The 24,091-nt window shown below is 48.0% G+C and overlaps 1 protein-coding gene across 2 annotated transcripts in view; it reads right to left on the reverse strand.

Annotated features, from left to right (window-relative positions):
* The window catches only part of LOC120977389 (ectonucleoside triphosphate diphosphohydrolase 8-like), a 36,570-nt gene that overhangs the window by 4,926 nt on the left and 7,553 nt on the right, over window positions 1–24,091 (reverse strand). For both annotated transcript variants that reach the window (XM_040405317.1, XM_040405316.1), the window contains exons 2-5: window positions 21,908–22,034; window positions 18,382–18,499; window positions 7,393–7,543; window positions 4,871–5,030 (exon numbers count right to left, since the gene is read on the reverse strand). In XM_040405317.1, the coding sequence (XP_040261251.1) occupies window positions 4,871–5,030; window positions 7,393–7,543; window positions 18,382–18,499; window positions 21,908–22,033 (555 nt within the window). In that variant the 5' untranslated portion in view covers window position 22,034. The remainder of the gene's footprint in view (window positions 1–4,870; window positions 5,031–7,392; window positions 7,544–18,381; window positions 18,500–21,907; window positions 22,035–24,091) is intronic.

The following is a 24,091-nucleotide window of genomic DNA, read 5'->3' on the forward strand; positions in this document are numbered from 1 at the left end:
GAGAACAACAATCCGGTGGTTGCCGAGTTTTCCGGTTTTGTTGCTTCTCTTCGGAAGGTATTCGATGTGCCGGCTCGTGCTGCCTCTGCTGCGAAGCTCCTTATGTCCATCAGACAGGGTTCACGATCCGTAGCTGAATACGCCATTGAGTTTCGTACCCTGGCAGCAGAGGTGGGCTGGAATAATGAGGCTCTGGTTGCTGCTTTCTCTCATGGTCTCTCGGATGCCTTGAAGGATGAGGTTGCAGCTAAGGACCTACCAGTTGAGCTCGAGTCTCTTATTTCTTTCCTGATTTTGATTGACACCAGACTCAGGGAGAGACCTTCCTTTAAGGAGAACCTGCGGAGGTCTTCTAACAGATTGGTGCCTACGTTTGCTGTCCCACCCGTGCCTCCCTCTCCTCCCACGCCTCCTGGGGATGACTTGTCTGGGGGTGAACCCATGCAGCTGGGGTTTGCTCGCCTGTCCGAGGGGGAGAGGGCACTCCGGAGACGCGAGGGCCGATGCATGTACTGTGGTCTCGGTGGGCATTTTCGGTTGGCATGTCCGAACCGTCCGGGAAACGCTCGTACCCTGAGATCCTGTCGGGGGCAGATCTTGGGTGGAGTCTCCTCATCCCCGGTTTCCCGTGTTGACAAACCACTGATCACTGTTGTCCTCTCCTGGGTCGGGGGCTCGGTGACGACCCAGGCGTTGGTGGACTCTGGTGCTGGTGGTTTGTTCATTGATAGTGTGTTCGCTGCCGCCAATTCCATTCCTCTGCAGGCTCGAGGTTCCCCACTGGCTCTTGAGGCGATAGACGGCAGACCCCTTCTGCCGCCACACGTGACTCATGAGACCCTTCCAGTGGGGATAGCCATTGGTGCCGTTCACAGAGAGTCGGTCTGCCTCCAGGTTATTTCGTCTCCACACTACTCGGTGGTCTTGGGGTACCCCTGGCTCCAGAAGCATAATCCGACTTTCGATTGGAGATCGGTCGAGATCCTCTCGTGGTCACCGCAGTGTGGGGCTAGTTGCATCCATGGGCCTGTCAAGTTGCTGTGTACTTCCTCGGACTCTCTGTTGCCTCCTGAATACGAGGAGTACCGGGATGTATTCGATAAGGTGCGCGCGGTTGCCCTACCTCCGCACCGCCCATACGATTGTGCCATAGAGTTACAATCTGGTGCCGTTCCTCCTCGTGGCAAAGTCTATCCACTGTCGGTAGCGGAGAATGAGGCCATGGAGGAGTACGTGAGGGAGGCGCTTTCACGCGGCCACATTCGCAAATCTTCGTCCCCGGCAGGGGCTGGATTTTTCTTTGTGAAAAAGAAGGGCGGTGAGTTGAGGCCTTGCATCGATTACAGGGGTCTCAATCGCATCACGATCAAGAACGCTTACCCGATACCCTTGATTTCCGAGCTGTTCGATCGCCTTAAAGGGGCCACGGTCTTTACCAAACTCGACCTGAGGGCGGCATATAACCTGGTAAGGATCAAGGCGGGCGATGAGTGGAAGACCGCGTTTAACACCAGGACCGGTCATTACGAATCCTTGGTTATGCCCTTTGGGTTGTGCAATGCGCCCGCAGTCTTTCAGGAATTCATCAACGATGTTTTCCGTGACCTGTTGCAGCAGTGTGTGGTAGTCTATTTGGATGACATCTTGGTATATTCTGAATCCATGGAGGCCCACATTCTGGATGTCAGACGAGTGTTGCAACGGTTACGAGAGAACAAGCTGTTCGGTAAGCTTGAGAAATGCGAATTTCACCGATCCCAGGTAACCTTCTTAGGTTACATCATTTCCGCTGAGGGGTTCTCCATGGATCCTGAGAAGGTTTCGGCTGTCTTACAGTGGCCCCAGCCCAGTGGTCTTCGTTCCCTGCAGCGCTTTTTGGGCTTCGCCAATTATTATCGGAAGTTCATCAGGGACTTTTCCATGCTGGCCAAGCCTCTCACGGATCTGACCAGGAAGGGCAGTAATTCCCAGGTCTGGCCGCTCGAGGCCATCCGAGCTTTTGAGGCCCTAAAGTCCGCCTTTGTGTCGGCTCCGATTCTGTCGCATCCCAACCCTGGGTTGCCCTTTGTCCTCGAGGTGGACGCGTCTGAGACGGGAGTAGGCGCCCTTCTGTCTCAGCGTAGAACACCAGAGGGTCCTCTGCTTCCTTGTGGGTTTTACTCCCGGAAACTGTCTTCCGCGGAGTGCAACTATCAGATTGGTGACAGGGAGTTATTGGCCATCGTGCAGGCCCTTAAAGAATGGAGGCACTTGCTCGAGGGTTCGGTGGTTCCGGTTCTCATCCTGACGGACCACAAGAATCTGACCTACCTTTCTGAGGCCAAGAGATTGACACCACGTCAGGCCAGATGGGCTCTGTTCTTGTCTCGTTTTAATTACGTGGTCTCCTACCTACCCGGTTCCAAGAACATCAGGGCGGATGCCTTATCACGGCAGTACTCCGAGCTGTCCAGGGAGGAGTCGATTCCGACTTCGGTCATACCTCCGAATCAGATCCTGGCCGCCATTCGCACCAGCCTGACCTCTCCCCTGGGTGAGCAGATTTTGGCGGCTCAATCTGGTGCTCCCTCTGGGAGACCCAACGGCAGATGTTTTGTGCCTGAGGAGTTGCGCACTCGGTTGTTGCGAACCTACCATAACTCCAAGACCGCGGGGCATCCTGGAAAGAATCAGCTGTCCTGGGCTGTTTCACGTCTGTTCTGGTGGCCTTCCCTACGTTCCGACATCGCCGCATATGTAGCGGCATGCTCCGTTTGTGCCCAGAGTAAGTCCCCTCGGCACCTTCCGTTGGGCCTTCTGCAACCCATAGCCACCGGGGAGCGCCCATGGTCACACCTGGGGATGGATTTCATTGTGGACCTCCCTGCATCCCGAGGCCATACGGTCATTCTCATGATTGTGGATCGGTTTTCCAAAATGTGCCACTGTGTTCCTCTCAAGAAGTTACCCTCTGCACAAGAGTTGGCCACGATTTTTGCCAGGGAGGTCTTCCGGTTGCACGGTTTGCCTAAGGAGATTGTGTCGGATCGGGGGAGTCAGTTTGTGTCCAGGTTCTGGCGCGCCTTTTGCTCCCAGTTGGGGATTCATCTCTCCTTCTCCTCGGCCTACCACCCTCAGTCCAATGGGGCCGCAGAACGATCCAATCAGGCCTTGGAGCAATTCCTTCGTTGCTATGTCTCCGATCACCAAGACAATTGGGTTGACCTCCTGCCTTGGGCTGAGTTTGCCAGGAACACGGCGGTGAACTCTTCCTCTGGGACGTCTCCCTTCATGGCCAATTATGGGTTCCAACCTGCCGTGTTACCGGAGGTATTCTCTCCCCAGGATATTCCGGCTGTGGAGGATCACCTTTCCGTCCTACGTGCTTCTTGGGTACAGATCCAGAAGTCCCTTGAGGTCTCTGCGCAGCGCCAGAGACTCCAGGCTGATCGCAGACGAGCGCCTGCTCCTTCCTACCAGGTCGGAGACCGTGTATGGTTGTCCACCCGCAACCTCAACCTTCGAGTGCCCACTCCCAAGCTGGCGCCTCGCTTTGTTGGTCCCTTCCGAGTGCTTCGCAGGGTAAACCCGGTAGCCTATGCCCTTGCGCTTCCTCCTGGCATGCGGATCTCCAACGTGTTTCATGTCTCCCTGTTGAAGCCACTGGTGTGTAATCGTTTCACTTCCTCGGTTCCTCGGCCTCGTCCGGTCCAAGTGGGCAATCGTGAGGAATATGAGGTGAGCAATATCCTGGACTCACGCCTGGTCCGCGGTCGGTTGCAGTTTTTGGTCCATTGGCGTGGTTATGGTCCAGAGGAGCGTTCCTGGGTTCCCTCCGCAGATGTCCATGCTCCTGCCTTGCTCCGAGCCTTCCACGCACGCTTCCCTCAGAAACCGTTTTGTGCTCCGCGGAGGAGGGGCCCTTGAGGGGGAGGTACTGTCATGGTCTTACCTGCTTGCTGCTCTCCTTCGTTTGACATGTGCTGGCGGCCATCTTGGTTTCTGGGTGTCTTGTAGCCTTCCACCCTGCGGCTCCTCCTTCCCCTGGGAGGAGCTGGATGCCTAGCTCATATATATAGGAGGTCTGTGGCTTCAGTTCCTTGCTTGGTCCTCTTGTGTTCACATGCTTCTAAGACTGCTGCTGCTTCTGGTTCCTGATCCTGGCTTCGTCTGACTACCCTGCTGGTTACTGATCCTGGCTTCGTCTGACTACCCTGCTGGTTCCTGATCCTGGCTTCGTCTGACTACCCTGCTGGTTCCTGATCCTGGCTTCGTCTGACTACCCTGCTGGTTCCTGATCCTGGCTTCGTCTGACTACCCTTCTGGTTCCTGACCTCTGGCTTCGCAAAGACTCTGCTCGGTTTCACCATCCGTTTGGACTTTTGCTTTACAGCTTTATTTTCAATAAAGCCTTCTTATTTTCACTTATCTCTTGTTGTACGTCTGGTTCATGGTTCCGTGACACCCCCCTCTGATGTGTGAAGAAGAGATCTTCATTCTGTGGGAAATAGGCAATGGGTTCCATGCAGCTTTGTCTAAACCCCTTGTGGGGAGTCGGTATCTTTGGGGGACTAGTCGGGGGTCCCATTAGCTCCCCAGAAGCTATGACCACCAGTCTCTGATAACCCCTTATATCCATCTTATATACATTTATAGAACCTTTATAATTTAATAATCCAGTTATATAAACTAATAATTCAAGGGGTAATATGTTCATATATAGAAATGGAATCTACCTCTAGATTTTAAAGAAAAATAGGACGGTCTTAGGCCCCAATGCAAAATCTGAAAACACCAGGGCCGAGGTGTGACTGATATCTCTGTACCCTCTATAGTTACATGAAATCTGAAATCATTTACCTAATTGGCTGTGAAGTAAAGGAAGACCTACCTTCATGAACGATTCCAAGAGGTAATTAATAGTGATCCAGCCATAGGACCCTTCTTCTTGTCCAGTGATGATCCGAGCACCACGGAAATCAATGGGGTACCGGCTTATGGACTTTGATACCTCAGCAAGCACCTTATCTGCTATAGCCTTGTCCTGTAATCTTTAGAGAGACAGAAATGGACATGTCCTTGTTAGCAGGGCATATATTGTGTGTACACGGATCAGAAAGGGGTACGAAACGACCTTAATAATATAGCATCTATGAGATATTATATTTAAAGGGGAACTGTACCCTGTCATTAAATTTCCCATTGACTGTAAGTTTATTATTTGCAGTGCCTTTAAAAAGTTGAACGCTGTGACAGCCGACCTTGTTAATGACATGTTTGACAATGTAATGTATGGAGCTGGCAACTATACGGAGGTACTATCTGAGCACTGTATGGTGGCAGTTGTGTGGGTGAAATACGTGGGAACAGTTCAGTAATGCGCCGATAACTAGACACCGTGTGGTACAGTTATTTGCATGCAGTACACTAACATAAGGCTAGGTTGACATCACGTTTTGTACCATCTGTTCAATGTATACAACAAACGTATATGCCTCAGACTGATGCCATACAGTGGCATCCATTCACCATAGAGTTCCACTGTAAAAAAAAAAATCATATACGTTTTCTTACTGGACTCTGCAGGATACAAGAACGAGGTGTGCTGCGTTTTTTGATCCTTTTTTTCCCCTCAGGTATACGTCAAACGGAGGGATAAAACGTGATGCGAACCCACTGCATAGGATCCCTTCCAATGTATGGCAGTCGGGATTACATTCACCCAGGGATAATATTCAGTTCGCTGCCCTACCCCCGTGTCTTGTTGCCTCTACTCTTATGTCCAGCCAGCTCCCTATCCTATGACATTGCCTGCTGTCAAGTTAGGGTACTTTCACACTAGCGTTTTTCTTTTCCGGCACTGAGTTCCGTCCTAGGGGCTCAAATCCGGAAAAGAACTGATCAGTTTTATCCTAATGCATTCTGAATGGAGAGCAATCCGTTCAGGATGCATCAGGATGTCTTCAGTTCAGTCTTTTTGACTGATCAGGCTTTTCAGAAAACCGTAGCATGTTGTATTTTTACCTCCGGCCATAAATCTGGAACACTTTGACTGAACGCCGGATCAAGCCTTTTTCCCATTGACTTGCATTAATGCCGGATCCGGCGCCGTGTGTTCCGTCAAACCGGATCCGGCTTTTGCATGTTAAACCCGAAAAATGTGAAAAAAAAGTTAAAGTCCATAAATGGCGGATCCGTTTTTTCCAATGCATTTTTTCATTGTGATCAAAATCCTGATCAGGAATCAAATGTAATCCGTTTTCACATGTTTTTCCGGATCCGGCGGGCAGTTCCTTTCTAGTGTGAAAGTAGCCTTAAACACAGCTTTATGCAAATGCTTATACAAAATCTCTTTTATCCTATATGCAAATTAGCCGTTTGGTGCACCATAAGTCGACCACATTTTTCTCCCAGTGCTTCCCAAACCTGTTTGATTGGCAAAGCCAGGTTCTCCTGCATCATTGCTCCTGACCCTGTAATCCCATACCTGCACCGACTCGGCGGAGTGGTCAAAGCCAAGGCCGGGATGGAAGGCTCTTCTGACCGTTGGCAGAACAAAAGCATAGGGCATGTTAAAATCCAAGAGCCTCATCTGCTAGAGTCAGGAGCCCTCCATATACAGTATATTAGCCAGTCCTCCAGAGAACACGGCATTTAAGGTAGATGGCCAGCCTTAGAGCAGGGATCTGTCTCAGTCCTACGGTATATTGTCCTATTGTGAGTATGTACTTGCAAGGTATTAACCTATATATAAAACTGTACATGACTAATTAAAGGTATTACAATCTAACCTAAAGCTGTACATTGTTTCATAAAATGCTGTAGATCCCCCTCGGGTATTAAATCCCATAAACCACAGGTTTATTACACTTCCGTGTTTTGTTCAGCAACATAAACCATAGTTAAGGAGTTACAAAGGGGTTAAATCGTTTAGGATTTCCTGTAATCTGGCAGCGCCCGCTGAACTAACTCCTATCCCCACAGACTTTCTGTCTGTCCCTGGTCTCAGAGAGGTGCACTGGGAACCGGGCCAACCTTTCCAATGGCCGCCGTCCAAATGAGTATTTTCATTTCCACATTTTAATTAAAGACAAAAGGAAGATTTGAAAGGAGGAGGGAGTCCCGTCCTGTGCACTGTACCGCTGAGGTTTATGGAGCCTACAAATAGTAAAGTGCAATTCCGCCCTTATGATTTGCACAACATGCATCTTTAGGGTGTCGAAATCCCTGGCCATCATGCTATGTGGAGCTATAATTAGAGATGAATCATATCCCCATTACTGCACTTGAGGAAGCGAAAGTGACAACCTTAAAAGTGCACTGGTTGGCATTTCATTAGCTCCAGGACTAGTATTTAGAGGGGTGACCCTGATCATGTCGTATGAATTTTTACTTTAGTAGGACCCCCCTTACTCGAGCAGTCTCATCCCAGCTGTGGCTCCAAGATAAGCGGGGGTCGCAAGCTGATTCTTGGTAGGAATAATAGACATGGCTTCATCCAAGCAGTGAACAAGAGATTTACCGGCACCAGGAGGGTCATCGGCGTAGCTGGAGATACCAGGACCTGCAAAATGATAAAGTTAGGCTTCCCTTATGACACTGGCACCATCACAGTATCTTACACTCAGTGACATAGGTGGAATCTGATTGGTTCCTATGGGAAACTAAGCCAGTTTTCCTTTACACCAGTTTTGATAAATCTCCCCCAGTGTATCTAAGTCTGCCACCTTCACTCCATCATTCATTTTAGACCCTCTGATATTCAGTTTGCATCATACAGATGTGTCCCTCCCAGTAATACATGCTGGATCTATGTGTCCAGGATGCTGCCGCCTAACCCCTGGAAACTGTGCCTTGTATGCAATCCTCCCTATCTACAGACTTTGTGAGCAGTCCCCCTTGGATGCTTTTCCCCTCTCCACATTATGATCTGCCATATAGGACCTTATCCGCCTCCATGTTGCTACCTCTAAGGGAGGGGGAGGGCAGAGAGCTGTCAGATACAGGAGCAGAGCTTGGATGGATTCAAGTCAGATTCAGCAGCTATGTGAAGGACTTACACACACTCTGCTGAAGCCAAATGATAGGAAATTTTAATAAAGACCATGTAAAATTCGCTTAATTTTGCATTTAGGAAGCAAATTAGCAAAATCTAAATTTCAGAGCAAAGGTGTCCATAGCTTTTAATGACCTTCTTAAAAAAAAAAAAAAAAGCAGTCTGTGTAAGGGTGTAGCAAGGAATGACAGAACCACCTATCGAAGAACACAAATAGCGCTCGGCCGACACTGACATGCAGGCTGCACCAGTCTTCCCATCAGATACAATGGAATCTCCTGATGGAGGTGTGAACAGAGCTTTAGATAGGCTATGTCAGTTGTGGTATTTCTGGTGAGCGTAGGGGACCTGCAGTTAGGACCCCCCAGGAAAGATAATGTAAAATTAAGGATTACAGGTGCCAACCATAGATGAGAGCAGCTATTAACATGGGTCTGGCTACATAGGGCTTCTACGTCTCTATTGGTAATAGGGAATCCCTTTTAATGGAGATATTAGATGCATGTGAAGAACAGACATCAGGCAGGTTGACGGCTGAATATGGAGAGTTGGTCATATGGCTTTTATTACACCAGTCAATGTAGTTTCTCTTGACCGTAAGTCTGTTAATTGTATTACTAGACTGTAGAGCATTGCCCCCAGGAAATCCAGATGTGTATAGGAAAATCTGAGACAGAATCAGATGAAAGAATTCGGGGAGCAGATGGACAATACACAGAGCTTGACATGTGGCCGATGACGCACGAGCTGAAGGCAGGAGGAACGATAGCTTTATGTGAAGAAGAGAGCTAGGGAGTTGTGAAAAGATGTAAAGATATCTGAGAAAAGGCCATCTTTAATGCAAGGGGCACCCAGGACACCTTCTGCTTAACAAATACGACTGCTTCTAAGTCCTAAAGGGTTGGGTGATACCATGACTGATGTACAAAATGAACATCACACATCATATAGAACATGACATTCCCTTTCTAACAAAGCTAGAACCAGCCCTGTACCTCACATGGATCCTGAGATTTCCCCATTCATCGCTCCAATTTCTCTGCTAGATTAACTTTAGGCTGGCAGCTCAGGTAGAGTGTCCTTTCTCAGAGGGTATATCCTTTCTGCAGCAGTTGTCTCCCTATCACAGCTCAGGGGGAGTGTCCTTTCTCAGAGGGTATATCCTTTCGGCAGCAGTTGTGTCCTTTCTACTGCAGCTCTCCCTATCACAGCTCAGGACTCTCTCTCTCGCTCTATCACAGCTCAGGGGGTGTCCTTTCTCAGAGGGTATATCCTTTCTGCAGCAGTTTTCTCCCTATCCCAGCTCAGGGTTGTGTCCTTTCTACTGCAGCTCTCCCTATCACAGCTCAGGGCACGTGTTCTTCCTGCTGCAGCTCTCTCTCTCTCTATCACAGCTCAGGTGGTGTGCCCTTTCTGCTGCAGCTGTCTCCCTATCACAGCTCAGGCGGTGTGCCCTTTCTGCTGCAGCTGTCTCCCTATCACAGCTCAGGGGGTGTCTCCTTTTTCCTTTAGCTCTTTCCCTGTAACTGCCACAGCTTCTATATACACTCACCTAAAGAATTATTAGTGCCCCCATACTAATACGGTGTTGGACCCCCTTTTGCCTTCAGAACTGCCTTAATTCTACGTGGCATTGATTGCACAAGGTGCTGAGAGCATTCTTTAGAAATCTTGGCCCATATTGATAGGATAGCATCTTGCAGTTGATGGAGATTTGAGGGATGCACATCCAGGGCACGAAGCTCCCGTTCCACCACATCCCAAAGATGCTCTATTGGGTTGAGATCTGGTGACTGTGGGGCCATTTTAGTACAGTGAACTCATTGTCATGTTCAAGAAACCAATGTGAAATGATTCGAGCTTTGTGACATGGTGCATTATCCTGCTGGAAGTAGCCATCAGAGGATGGATACATGTTCTCATTCTGTTTACGCCAAATTCGGACTCTACCATTTGAATGTCTCAACAGAAATCGAGACTCATCAGACCAGGCAACATTTTTCCAGTCTTCAACAGTCCAATTTTGGTGAGCTCGTGCAAATTGTAGCCTCTTTTTCCTATTAGTAGTGGAGATGAGTGGTACCCGGTGGGGTCTTCTGCTGTTGTAGCCCATCCGCCTCAAGGTTGTGCGTGTTGTGGCTTCACAAATGCTTTGCTGCAGACCTCGGTTGTAACGAGTGGTTATTTCAGTCAACGTTGCTCTTCTATCAGCTTGAATCAGTCGGCCCATTCTCCTCTGACCTCTAGCATCCACAAGGCATTTTTGCCCACAGTACGGCCGCATACTGGATGTTTTTCCCTTTTCACACCATTCTTTGTAAACCCTAGAAATGGTTGTGCGTGAAAATCCCAGTAACTGAGCAGATTGTGAAATACTCAGACCGGCCCGTCTGGCACCAACAACCATGCCACGCTTAAAATTGCTTAAATCACCTTTCTTTCCCATTCTGACATTCAGTTTGGAGTTCAGGAGATTGTCTTGACCAGGAGCACCCCCCTAAATGCATCGAAGCAACTGCCATGTGATTGGTTGACTAGATAATTGCATTAATGAGAAATAGAACAGGTGTTCCTAATAATTCTTTAGGTGAGTGTATATTCTATATATATCAAAGTAATATCCATGGGGGAACATGTTTTTCAGCAACACACTGACACATTGTAGCAAACCATCAGTGAGATGTTTTGCTGCTATCAATTTAATTAACCCACAGAGCATTGATTAGACTGAGTACAATCAATTCCACATCTCAGCTGGCTGAGAGCAGGACTGTGTAACACCCCAGAGTGGTGTTACCACTTCTGCACCTTGCTACTGTCTTTATTGGCCTAACATCGTGTCATCTTATGCATTTATTCCAGGTCCTCCACACTGTGCATTTCTAATGTTATGTAACTGTTCATGTAATGTGCCTGGTTCGCCAGCAGGTGGCTGCAAACACGGCAGAGCTGTACTTAGATAGAATGCAACTTTCCATTCCATTCTAACACCCCTCTGGAGAGAAGTGGGCTAGTCTTACTTCCTGCAGGAAGGGTGGGGACCAGTTAGAGTGTCTAGTGTCTAGTTTACCCCCAGCTAGGGGAAGGGTGTGCAGGGGCACGTCTCTGCTGGACATGCCCATGCCAGCCACAGCACCTTAAGCTCTGCTGGCCATGGATGCCAAAGCTTAGAGCCTCAGGAGTCAGGAGGAAAGTAAAGCTGGACTGAGGGCTCTAGCCTTAGGGGGAGGCGACCATGACGGGGGGGGGGGGGGTTTAAGGAGACCCAGGGTGGGGATTGATGGATTTGTAGGGGATCGGGGAGGAGTTAGGGGGTTTATGAGAGGATTGTGGCCGGTAAGAGGGGCCATTTTGTGAGGAGAAACAACTGTGCTCACCAGAGATGGAGGCCTTGCTGGCAGAGTTAAGGGGTGGCAGCAGCGGATCGTGGCGAGGGATGGCTCCAGGAGCGGGTGCAGGAGCTGCTGAGAGGGGCGGCGGAGGTGCCTGTCTTGCCTCCGCCCACGGCGTCCCGGCCGCGGCGGTCCATCCCGCCGGCGTGCCTTAGCCCGGATAGCTGACCCCCTCGGGCTCAGCGCCAGACACGGAGCCCCAACAGGGACCCTCCACGCCTGCAGGCGGCGGGCCCCGTTCCTCCCCGCACGCCCAGGCGTGGGAGGAATCCGGTTAGTAGGCGGAGCCCCCATGCAGGCCGTGCCAGGTCTGCCCGGCCAGTGACGCAGCGGAGGGAGTCGGGAGCAGGTTCGGCGGGCCCAGTCATGGGAGAAGTGGCTGGGGCCCCTCGGTGTGCTAAATTAGGAGAAGATGGTGGAGCTGCTGCGGGCCGAGTGGCAGGAGGCAGCAGGCTCTTGTCCAGGACCACCGGGATGCAAGAGGGGGTTGGCTCCGCCTACCCTGAAGATGCAGGAGAAGACGTGCCGGCCGACGTCCCTGGCTCCAGCCTAGCCAGGGGACACTCAGGAGATGTCTGTCCAGGAGGATCTGCGCAGAGGACCAGTCGGGAAGCAGGATCTGCGGCTAGTGGGGTCACAGCACCCATGCAGCCAGGTGAGCAGCAGTGGGGACCTTTAGTGCAGTGGGGTGCTAGCTTAGCTGCGGGGGGAGGGGGGCCCCAGACAGAACTGAGTAAAGGTTTGGGGCAGTTGTTGGGGGGGTTAGCCGGTTTGGTAGCAGGATGGGGCATGGGGGGGCGTCCCCGTTGCCGGTGTGGTGTGATGGGGGGGCTCTGGTGGCGTTTGGTGCGCTGGCGCTGGCGGTGTCGGGTGTGCGGGCCAGATCAGTGTCGGTTCAGATGCAGGCGGGGTGCTCAGGGCAGGAAGATGTGACGCGGTTGGATGACAGGGAGAAGGGGGTGGTATATGTATGTTTTGAGGGTCCCCTGGGGGCGCATCTTAAAGGGACACTGACAGGCCCAATAAGCATAATTAGCTGTATATATGCATGCACAGGTCTTCCATTGAGTATTAAAAACATATAAGTCTAACCCCTGTCCACCTTATGAATACTGCAAAATGATGTTTTATAACCCGATGTAATCGCTCGTCTTTCTGCCCAAGGGGCAGCGTTTCAGCTTCACTTCTGCCCAGCCAGCCTCCCCCAACCGCCGTTTTGAAGCGCCGCCCAGCTCATCAATATTCACTTCGCTGGGCGGCTTCTGCTGTCCCCGACGTTCCGAGATCCGGCGCATGCCCAATAGAAAGCTATGGGTATCGGACTCACTTTCAGCTTCTGCGCATGCGCCCGGCACCCATAGCTTTCTATTGGGCATGTGCCGGATCTCGGAACGTCGGGGACAGCAGAAGCCGCCGAGCGAAGTGAATATTGATGAGCTGGGCGGCGCTTCAAAATGGCGGTTGGGGGGAGGCTGGCTGGGCAGAAGTGAAGCTGAAACGCCGCCCCTTGGGCAGAAAGACGAGCGATTACATCAGGTTATAAAACATCATTTTGCAGTATTTATAAGGTGGACAGGGGTTAGACATTTTTTTTTTTAATACTCAATGGAAGACCTGTGCATGCATATATACAGCTAATTATGCTTATTGGGCCTGTCAGTGTCCCTTTAAGCAGGAGGTGAGGGACAAAATATGGAAAGGGGAGTACGTAGATATTTTTTCCTTGCTCCCTTCGGAGAAATTTAACTTAGATAAAGTTCAGAAGGACGGGAGCAAGAAGGAGGACGAGGAAAAGCGCAGGCACGGGCTTATACCGAGGTCGTTTGCAAACTGGTTACAGGCATTTGCGATACTGGCGAGCGTTATAGGGAAAAAAGAGCCGGGATGTTGCTCCGCTCTTTTTTGCTACCTGGATGCCATTGGGGAAGCATATAGTGTATATGGGGGTTTAGCGTGGCTGCGGTATGATGAACAATTCAGGCAGCGGAAGGCAGTGCTTCCGGGTATCAGTTGGGATCACAAGGATATTGCCTTGTGGTTAAAAGTGACGGCACCGGTTAGATCAGGGCAGTCCTTTCGGGGGGGGAGGCCCGGGGGCGGAGGGCAGTCGGGGCGGAGGGCAGTCGGGTTTTGCGGCAGCTTCCGCAAAAGGACTGTGCTTCCTGTTCAATGAGGGTGGATGTAAGTTTGGGGCCAATTGCAAGTTTAAGCATGAGTGCTCCAACTGCGGGGGCTTGCACGGGGCGGCACAGTGTTTTAGGAGCGGCAGGCAAAAAGGCGGAGAGGGGTCTGGAAAAGGGGGAGACGCCGGTTCGTCTGGAAAAGATGGTTTTCGGATCCCGTTTGTTCCGTCTGGCGCTAGGTTAGTTACAAAAAATTTGCGTTCGGCAATTGAGCACCCGGGGGTGGTTACGGAAAAGTTGGAAAACGAGGTTAGACTAGGTAGGATGGCTGGCCTTTTTGCGGGGCCACCCTTGTTGGATTTGCGTGTGTCCCCGTTGGGGGTGGTCCCAAAAAAGGAGGTCAATAAATTCTGGTTGATTCACCACCTGTCCTTCCCTAAGGGAACGTCGGTTAACAATGGCATTGACCCGGCCTTATGCTCGGTGGTCTATACGTCGTTTGACGCGGCAGTGACATGGCGGTTCGGTCGGGGAGCGCTAATGGCAAAGACCGATATCAGAGCGGCGTTTAGGCTTTTGCCGTTACATCCTGATAGTCTGCACCTATTGGGCTGTTTTTGGAATGTTTTTTTTTTGTGGATCGGTGTTTACCGATGGGCTGTTCATTGTCTTGCGCATATTTTAAGATATTTAGTTCTTTTTTCTAATGGGCGGTTAGGGATTCGTCTGGGTGTGATTCTGTTATCCACTACCTGGATGATTTTCTTTGCGTCGGCCCTACGGAGTCGAGGGTTTGTTCGGTTTTGTTGCATACGTTAGAGGGGTTGTTCGGGTTGTTTGGGGTTCCTTTAGCTAGGGAGAAGACGGTGGGCCTTACGACTAAATTGAGCTTTCTCGGGATAGAAATTGATTCTGAGCGCATGGAATGTAGGCTTCCTCTGGATAAGTTAGTAGACTTGAAACAGGAAGTGGCACGGGCAGGGCGGTTGCAAAAAATGATTTTGGGGTTTATTGTGCGGGGGAATGGTGTGCAGGGAGGTGGCCGGACAGTTGGTTTCTGAGGGGTTGGGTTAAGAATTTGGCGTTGTTAGAACTTTTCACGATAGTGGTGGCGGGTTTTTAGGAATAAGAAAGTCCGGTTCCATTGCGACAACCTGGGGGTAGTTCAGGCGATTTAATGGTTTGTCGGCCTCTTCGTCATTGGTAGTTCGGCTGTTGCAGAGGTTGGTGTTGAAGTGTTTGTCAATTAACGCATGGGTGGTGGCGGTTCATGTGCCTGGGGTTGACAACTGCATTGCTGATGCTCTCTCTCATTCGCAGTGGGACCGTTTCTGTCAGCTGGCTCTGGGGGCAGAGGAAGTGGGGGTGGAGTGTCCAACCTGTCTTTGGGAAGTGCTGGAGTTACAGTGACTGGTCTTATCCGGTCTTCACTGGCGCCTGGTACGTGGGAGCTGTATTCGAAAGCTTGGAATCGGTGGGAGGAGTGGACGGGTAGCTTAGGGGCTGGGAGGGAGATTGGGAGATTGCTCTGCTGTTGTTTATAGGCCACTGTAGGGATGAGGGTTGGTCTGTCGCGAAAATGAATGGTTGTATGGCGGGGTTAGCATTTGGTTTTCGGGTCAGAAAGATGATGGATTTAACGAAGTCGTGGCGAGGGCTTTGAAGGATGGCGCCGGGAAAAGGGGGAGGTGATGATCGTGGCCTGTATCTTTCGCATTACTGTTGCAGTTAGGTGAGCAGTTGGAGGGGGTCTGTAGTTCACTGAGGGAGGCGCGGTTATTTCGCTTGGCTTTCTCGTTGGCGTTTTTTGGGGCGTTACGGTTGGGGGAGTTAGTTTGTCTTTCTGTTCATAGAGCGGGAGGCTTATTGAGAGATGATGTTGATGTTTTTTCGGACAGGGTAGAATTCGGTAAAACGGATGTGGAAGGGAGAGGTCGCAGAGTAGTGTTGTTTGAGATCCCGGACTGTTTGATGTGTCCGGTGCATTGCATGAGGGCATATTGTCCAGACGTGGGAACGGTGTTGTCTCCGTTATTGGTTCATCAGGATGGGTCGTTTCTCTCGCGTTATCAGTTTACAGCTGTGTTTAGACGGTGCTTAGGTCAAATAGGAATGGGGTGGAAGGGGTACTCGGGCCATTCCTTTAGAATAGGGGCGGCAACCGAGGCTGCCAGATGGGGTTTAGGGGACGACGTTATCAGGAGGATAGGGAGGTGGGAATCTGTACGGTTCCGTTCGTACGTCCCGCCAGAGTGGTTGTGAGGTGGGGGAGGGATTTTGCGGTTGTTCAGATATGTTTATTTATCTAGGGTGGTGGCGTGCGGGTTTACTTCTGGCATTTTTTTTGTGTTTTCTCATTTCAGGTTCGGAGCCGGCGTTGATTTGGGTTCTAGGGCACTCATTTTTGGGGTGCTCTCAGGGCAGCGGTCAGGCCGGATGGTCAGCAGCTTGGTTTCGCTCGGGAGGTGGCGGTGGGGAGATGGATAGGTCAGCGGGACATGATATGGAGCGGGGTTTTACTGGAATTTCACAGGTATGTCAAGCAAGATAGGGCCCCGGATGTATTAGTCTTGCATGTGGGAGGTAATGATTTGGCTGCCCGGCCGTTTAGGGAGCTAGTACAGGACGTGAAATTTGACTTGCTGCGGTTATGGGCGATGTTTCCAAAAATGGTAACGGTCTGGTCAGACATCGTTCCGAGAACGGTGTGGCGAGGGGCTCGTTCAGTTGACGGTATCAACAAGGCCAGAGTGAAAGTTAATAGGGCCATTAGCAGGTTTATGTCTAGGAATGGGGCCTTGTCGATTCGACACAGGGAGCTTGAGAAAGGGGTTGGGGGTTTTTGGCGTAGTGACGGGGTACATCTCAATGCTTTGGGTTTGGACATGTGGTGCTTAGCGTTGCAGGAGGGAATGGAGATTGCTGTGCGTGTGTGGAGGGATGCACAGGCTTAAGGGGTCCTTGGAGTTGGTGAGTTTATCAGGTGATGAGGATGGGAGGGCCCCACGGTGGGGGCTGGACTCCCATTGGTTGGTGGGCAGCTGTGGCTGAATTGTTGGGGTGAGCCAGCAGGGGTGCCTCCGAGCCAGCGGTCAACGGCTGGAGGTAAGTTGGCTCACCCCGATATGGTTATTCAGTGGTTTTGGGGCTTCAAGGACCTCCCCCTCGGTGACTGAACATTTGGTACAGGTTAATAATTTGGTATTAAAAAAGGTTATTTTTGTATGTTTGTTAATAAAAGGCTGCTGTGGCCATATTAATCCAAAATGTGGTGCCTGTGTCATATTGAGTTAAGGTGGAACTTAGGAATATAAGGGGGTGGGTGAGTTAGGGTTAATGGGGGGAAGGCTCGAGTGAACATAACCAGTACCCCCGTCAAGTTCCCTGGCATAACCTAGAGTCAGACTACAAAGTGAAGTGCAGCATACAGAAGAAGCTGAGTTATGCAGCCAGCCTGTCAGTATGGCAGAGTCAGAGAGAAAAAGATATAGCAGAGTGGAGTTTGCCTGCCAGTTTCATGCTAAAGCCTGCTGGAACCAAGACAAAGCCTGTAAACCATTTTGGAGAACGTTTATGCAAAGTAAAGCTGCCATTGAGCTTCATCTCAAGATCTGGACAGGTTATTCTTTTATCCCTCAATTATTCCCCCTATTTATTGCCTCGGAGCCAAAGCCTAGGGTCCAGCCGTATCCTGGTAGGAGCACTGTGACACACAATAAGAGACATTTTAGGCCGCAACATACCACTCTGCATTTACTAAACCTGGGACGCGATTTAGGGGGCCCTGGGCGGAGGCGGCCCGTTGCATAAGTCCAATGTTGGGGATTGCAGACTGTGAATGTGTAAACAAGAATGTTCCCATTCACCGACAGCAAACACATCTTGAAAACCCAGAAAACACCTTTAGGCCTCGTTCACATTTCCGTTTTTCACTGACGTGTGCCGTCCGCATTTTCCACAGAGTGCACTTGTACCAATTGATTTAAATGTGTATGCTCACATTTGAGTATTTTTTTATTGACCAGTAAAAAAATCACGGGGACAAGCACTACTTTGATCCGTGATGCGGACCAAGCACGCCCATCTATGGGTCCGTGAAAATCACTGACAGATATCTGTGTGGTGTCCGTGTTGCGTCTGTTTTTCACTGAAGACTAATAGGAGATTCTTTGGAAATTCATTTTCAGCTGAGCAACGATAGTGAATTACGGATGACACACAGATGGTAAAAAACGGACATACGGACCAACCACAGATCATTCACGGACATCTTCACAGATGAAACATGTACTCTTCTTTTCACGGACGTGACACTGACATGGAAATGTGAACAAGGCCTTGGGCACATTTTTTTGCGGATCACACACGGACCCATTAATTTCTATAGGTCAGCAAAATAAAATGGACAGTACACAGATGTCATCCATGTCAAACGGGCCGCAAATTATAGAACGTGTTCTATTATACTTTTTGCGGACAAGAATAGGGTTTTCAAAGTGGGTCCTGCGAAAATTGCAGGATGCACAGAAACCACATCTGTATTTTGCAAATCCTCAATTTGCGGACGGCAAAACGGATTTGGTTGTGTGCAGGAGGCCTAAGGCTGAATTCGCACCTATCTGCCTTCTTGTGGATTCCATACTGCAACTGCTGTGACTAATAGACTGCACATATTCTGCCCAGAAAGCCATATAGACAATGTAAGGCTTATCCGCTACATGTGAACGTACCCTAAATATCTTTCAGAGAAGATAGGTCACCTTATTGTTTATAGGATTGAGTCAAAGACCAACCTAAATATGCAAAATGTGGCAAGACCCATCACACATACCTTCCACATCGCACACGTGAGTCTGGCTCACAACCCCGGTGTCATTCTCCTTGTCTTCAGGCCATTGATAGATGTAAAGCGCCGTGTGGGACGAACCGGCATCAAACACCATCCCATACTGAAAGACCCAGAAACATTGTATCTACTGTGATCCAGGGATCCATTCACATTAGGAGATTAGCAACAATCAATAGTAATCAACAGCAAGGTAATTCATGTCTAAGGCTAGCCATTGGGCTATGCAACTGAAGAAGGGCAATGCTGCCCCATAGAAGAGCTCTCGCTGGGGTCCCCCATTCCAGCAATCGTTGAGGGTCCCATTGGCCAGACCCCCACCAACCAAACATTTATCTTGGGGTCCTTTCCATTATGTGTGCATGCTCAGGAGTCCTCTCAATGCATTACAAGTCTGGTTTGCGGGTGCGCAGCAGGGGATCGGGGGTAAGGAGGCATATACAAATGACTGGTCTGAGCTCAGCAGGAGAAGGGCCAATTAGGCTCAGTTCAGACCTGAGCGTTTTACAGCGCGTTCCTACGCGCTGTAAAACGCTCAACAAGGAGAAACCAATGCTTCCCTATGGGAATGGTTCTCACCTGGGCGTTTTACAGCGCGTACGATCGCGCTGTAAACGCCCGACGCTCAAACAAGTACAGGAGCGGTTTTTTGGGCGCTTGTCGCGCGTTCCCGTACATAGACTTTCGGGAACGCGCGACACTGTGTGTACGCTTGTCTCTGTATGCGCGATTGTAAACGCCCGTACAATCGCGCATACAGAGCGCTCCTTTCAGAACGCTCAGGTCTGAACTGAGCCTTATGCTGTACTAATAGGGCTGCATTTGAATCTGTAGACGCAAGGAACATGAAGTACATTGTAATTCTGTAGAAATCAGCTGACGGAAATTTCTAAATATTAGCTCTTGTACTATGCCCTCTGAAAATACATAACACAGTGCCAGGGTGCCCAGTTCCCACGACAGTACTTAATCGGCATGCTGGCATGAAAGAAGGTAGAACCTGAAGACATCTGACTATATATATCTCCTGGGGTGAAACATTAACTTCTCAAACTTTGTACTACAATGTGACGAGTCTCCGGCACATCTGCTTTCCTACATTTAAAGTTTATGTTCATATTTAGGCATTGAACCTGAAATACAACTTGTATTATACTCCAGAGCTACATTCATAATTCTGCTGATAGTTATTGGGAACAGCAAGCATTAGCTTTGGGTGAGACCCTCACACACACCTAGTTGTTCTTGGATCAGATCACTGTAAAGTGCAAAGTGTAAAGAAAGAATACACTTCCCAGAATCTAAGTCACCTAAACAAGCTGTGTGCAGACATTCGGCCAATAGGGAATACTAAGAGATTTCAACTATGCAGAACTAACAATGCACCCCTGAAGTATAATACAGGATGTAAATCAGCATAAGTATAGGATAAGTGATGTAATGTATGTACTGTACACAGTAACTGCACCAGCAGAATAGTGAGTGCAGCTCTGGAGTATAATACAGGATGTAACTCTGGATCAGTACAGGATAAGTAATGTAATGTATGTACACAGTGACTGCACCAGTAAAATAGTGAGTGCAGCTCTGGAGTATAATACAGGATGTAACTCAGGATCAGTACAGGATAAGTAATGTATGTACACAGTGACTGCACCAGCAGAATAGTGAGTGCAGCTCAGGAGTATAATACAGGATGTAACTCAGGATCAGTACAGGATAAGTAATGTATGTACACAGTGACTGCACCAGCAGAATAGTGGGTGCAGCTCAGGAGTATAATACAGGATGTAACTCAGGGTCAGTACAGGATAAGTAATGTATGTACACAGTGACTGCACCAGCAGAATAGTGAGTGCAGCTCTGGAGTAGGGATGTAACTCAGGATCAGTACAGGATAAGTAATGTATGTACACAGTGACTGCACCAGCAGAATAGTGAGTGCAGCTCTGGAGTAGGAATGTAACTCAGGATCAGTACAGGATAAGTAATGTAATGTATGTACACCAGTAACTGCACCAGCAGAATATGAGTGCAGCTCTGGAGTATAATACAGGATGTAACTCTGAATCAGTACAGAATAAGTAATGTATGTACACAGTGACTGCACCAGCAGAATAGTGAGTGCAGCTCTGGTGTATAATACAGGATGTAACTCAGGATCAGTACAGGATAGTAATGTATGTACACAGTGACTGCACCAGCAGAATAGTGAGTGCAGCTCTGGAGTAGGGATGTAACTCAGGATCAGTACAGGATAAGTAATGTATGTACACAGTGACTGCACCAGCAGAATAGTGAGTGCAGCTCTGGAGTAGGAATGTAACTCAGGATCAGTACAGGATAAGTAATGTAATGTATGTACACAGTAACTGCACCAGCAGAATAGTGAGTGCAGCTCTGGAGTATAATACAGGATGTAACTCTGAATCAGTACAGAATAAGTAATGTATGTACACAGTGACTGCACCAGCAGAATAGTGAGTGCAGCTCTGGAGTATAATACAGGATGTAACTCCGGATCAATACAGGATAAGTAATGTAATGTATGTGTAGTGCCAGGAATACTTTGAAGTTTGGAAATTTGTGAACATTTGCCCTGTTTACCCTATGAAAGTAAGCAACTACTTACTTTATTTCAGTTAAAAGGGTTAACTTGTACTGTTTAATACTGTGTAACTACATATATACATACATATATAGAGGTCAAAGAAGGCCAGCAGCACACCGCGGATGTCAACGGAAAACGTGTAGTTTATTCACCCAGAGTCAGCAGCGACGTTTCAACAGCTTGTTGCTGTCTTTCTCAAGCTATGATCTGCACCCGCATTTTTGCAGTGTGCTGCATCCTCATTTTTTCAAAAGTACATACATATATAGTTATATATATATATATATATATATATATATATATGTATCCTGTTCACTCGTGCTGTGTTTTGCACAGCACTGTGCAAAGGGTTAATGAATACTGAGAGACTTTTGGGACTTTGAATGAGAAGCTGATAATTTTCCACAGCTGCCATAGGGTTTAAAGAAGAGCATGTTTTGGAGGGAAAAAGCCAGATGTTGTTTACCACCAAAACCAGACAGACTGACCTTTTGAATGTCTGGTTTAGCTCTGTTGTTATGTCTGAAAACTTGTTTTTGTCTGAAAAAAACTGCTGTATCATTGAAGCTCTAATGTAAGTCTATGACAGACGGGAGTTGAAACATTGTAACTGTTTGTGCTGAATTTCTCCACTCCACCCCTCCCACTAGAAAGTTCTAGTTCAGTCAGAAACTGTATATAAGGAGAGCAGTCAGAGCCCCTAGTGTTCTGCAGTTAGGGCCCTATTACATGTTCTGTATTACAGTTCAGCAAACCATGGTTTGTGGTCATAACATGAATCCTTTCTCCATATTTGTATGTAGGTTTATTCTATATGTACACAACGGTCTGGGGTTACAGCAGATTACATGGCTCTTAGGGCATTATGGAATCTTTATGTTGTTATCAATTTATTATTACCTTGGTTCCAGGTGAAAGGGGGATGTCCACGCTTGTCACCAGGGACAAAATCAGGGCAATTAATATAGATACAACCGTCACAACCAACAGCAGCAAGAGAACGATCTGCTTGGAGTCTACACCCATCCTGCATGAGATAAAGGTAGGAGATGGTCATGTTAGCTAGAGTATAAATCAATGCATATTTTAAACCAAAGAAAATGTATGGATCGCACATCCACAAGCTATGCACTGATTAATAAACTGTTTACTGTAAGGGGGAAGAACATAAATGCTTGGGGACCTCCTTTTCTAATGACAGCAGAGGGTTGATTGTTGTATCGTAGAAAACACACTCAAGGTCTGCTGTAAATTAAATTGTCCACTCTGTATTGGGATTCCCTGTGCAATTAGTGCATTTCTCTGATGCTTTCCAGTCCTTGCGCTGTCACTGAAGCATTAGACCTGGGAACATTTACCAGCTGGAGTTTGTATTAGAGACACTATAAACTCCAGACCTAAACAATAAAAACTCAGCTATCCTGTGACCGAGGTCCCAAATTCTTCACTTTAGGTCTTCGTATGAACACCATTCATCAAGGTGTCTCACGCCATCGAGGTCTATTTTTTAAAATTAATTATCTTTATTAATTAGTATATCAAACAAATTACAAGACAAAAAAAGAATACAGAAAATAATTGTTTTTTCCCTTCCCTTTCTTTCCCCTGTATCCCTATTCCCTAAGCCCCCCCCCCTTCCCCCTACCTGTGGTGCGTCAAAAAAAACAAAAAAAACAACTACTCAAAATCTCCAACCACCCCATATCTTAGTCCACTTATCATCAGCTCCCCTCTGTTTAAAGATGATTTTCTCATAGTTTTTTACCTTATCAGTAAGGTTTATCCATATATTTATATCTGGAGTATAACGAGCAAACCAGGTCCGACTGACCAAAACTATGGCCAACATCAGTATCCTACCCAGAAAGATCTTTTGATACTTAGGATTATCTATTTTGGAAAGATCATTAAGCAAGAATACTTGTGGTTCAAAAGGGATTCGTATTTTTAGTTTGTACATGATAAAATTATTGATGCTATTCCAATAGTTTATGAGTTCTGGGCAGGTCCAGATCATATGAAGATAGTCCGCTCCTGAGGTGTCACATTTAGGGCAGTTAGACGTATCCCTTAGTCCACATTTATTCATCCATAAAGGGGTGATATATAATCTGTGGCAAATATAGAAATGTACTACAACATGGTTGAAGTTCAGGGATAGTGAACCTAAATTCCCAAAAATATTCTCCCACCCTTCTACTTGTATGTTCGGACAATCCACCTCCCACGCTCTTTGTCCTGGTGACTGTATATCACTAAACCGTGCCTTAAGTAATAACTTATATATATTTGAAATCTTTATTCTAGACAGTGCTATCTATATCCAACACCAATTTATCGTCCAGACTAGATAGTACTGAACGCAATTGAAAATACCTAAACCATGAAAAATTTTCTATATTATGTGTCATTTCTATAAATGGCTTAATGTCTCTATCCTTAACTACCTGTGAAATATACAAAATGTTGTTCTTTTGCCAAAATGTGTCAGCTGCAATATCATCTAACCTTTGTAAGTACACATTATGCCAAAGAGGCGTGAATGTAAGTGAACCCTTTACCTTCAACCATGTCCTAGTAGTAACCCACACTTTCAGGAGTAGTTTTATAGTCTCTCTGTAGCCCCGCTCATGGGTCTTCAGTAGCCCGGATTCCAACAGGGTAAATATATTATTGTGAGCGTAGCTCCCTACCAACTTCCCCAACAGTGCGCTGTTTTCTGATTCATAGCACATCAATAGCTGGGCAGCAATAAAATACCCTTTAAAGTAAGGGAGATTTAAACCCCCGCACTCCAGTGATTTATACAAATATTCCAACTTTAATCGAACTCGTTTTCTTCCCCATATTAAATCATGAATTATTCTTTCCATGAGTTTAAAGTATTTATCTTGAATCCAAATAGGTGTATTCCTAAGCACATAGAGAAGTTGTGGTAGTATCACCATCTTGACCAGTGAGACTCGGTCAGCTCTAGATAGGGGAAGTTTCAACCAGATCCCTATTTTAGCTCTAATCCTTGCCATTATGGGGATCAAATTAAGTTGTACAAAATTTTCCACCCGGGGTGATATAGTCAAGCCC

The sequence above is a fragment of the Bufo bufo genome, chromosome 8 (genome assembly GCF_905171765.1).
Source record: "Bufo bufo chromosome 8, aBufBuf1.1, whole genome shotgun sequence".
Classification (NCBI taxonomy): Eukaryota; Metazoa; Chordata; class Amphibia; order Anura; family Bufonidae; genus Bufo; species Bufo bufo.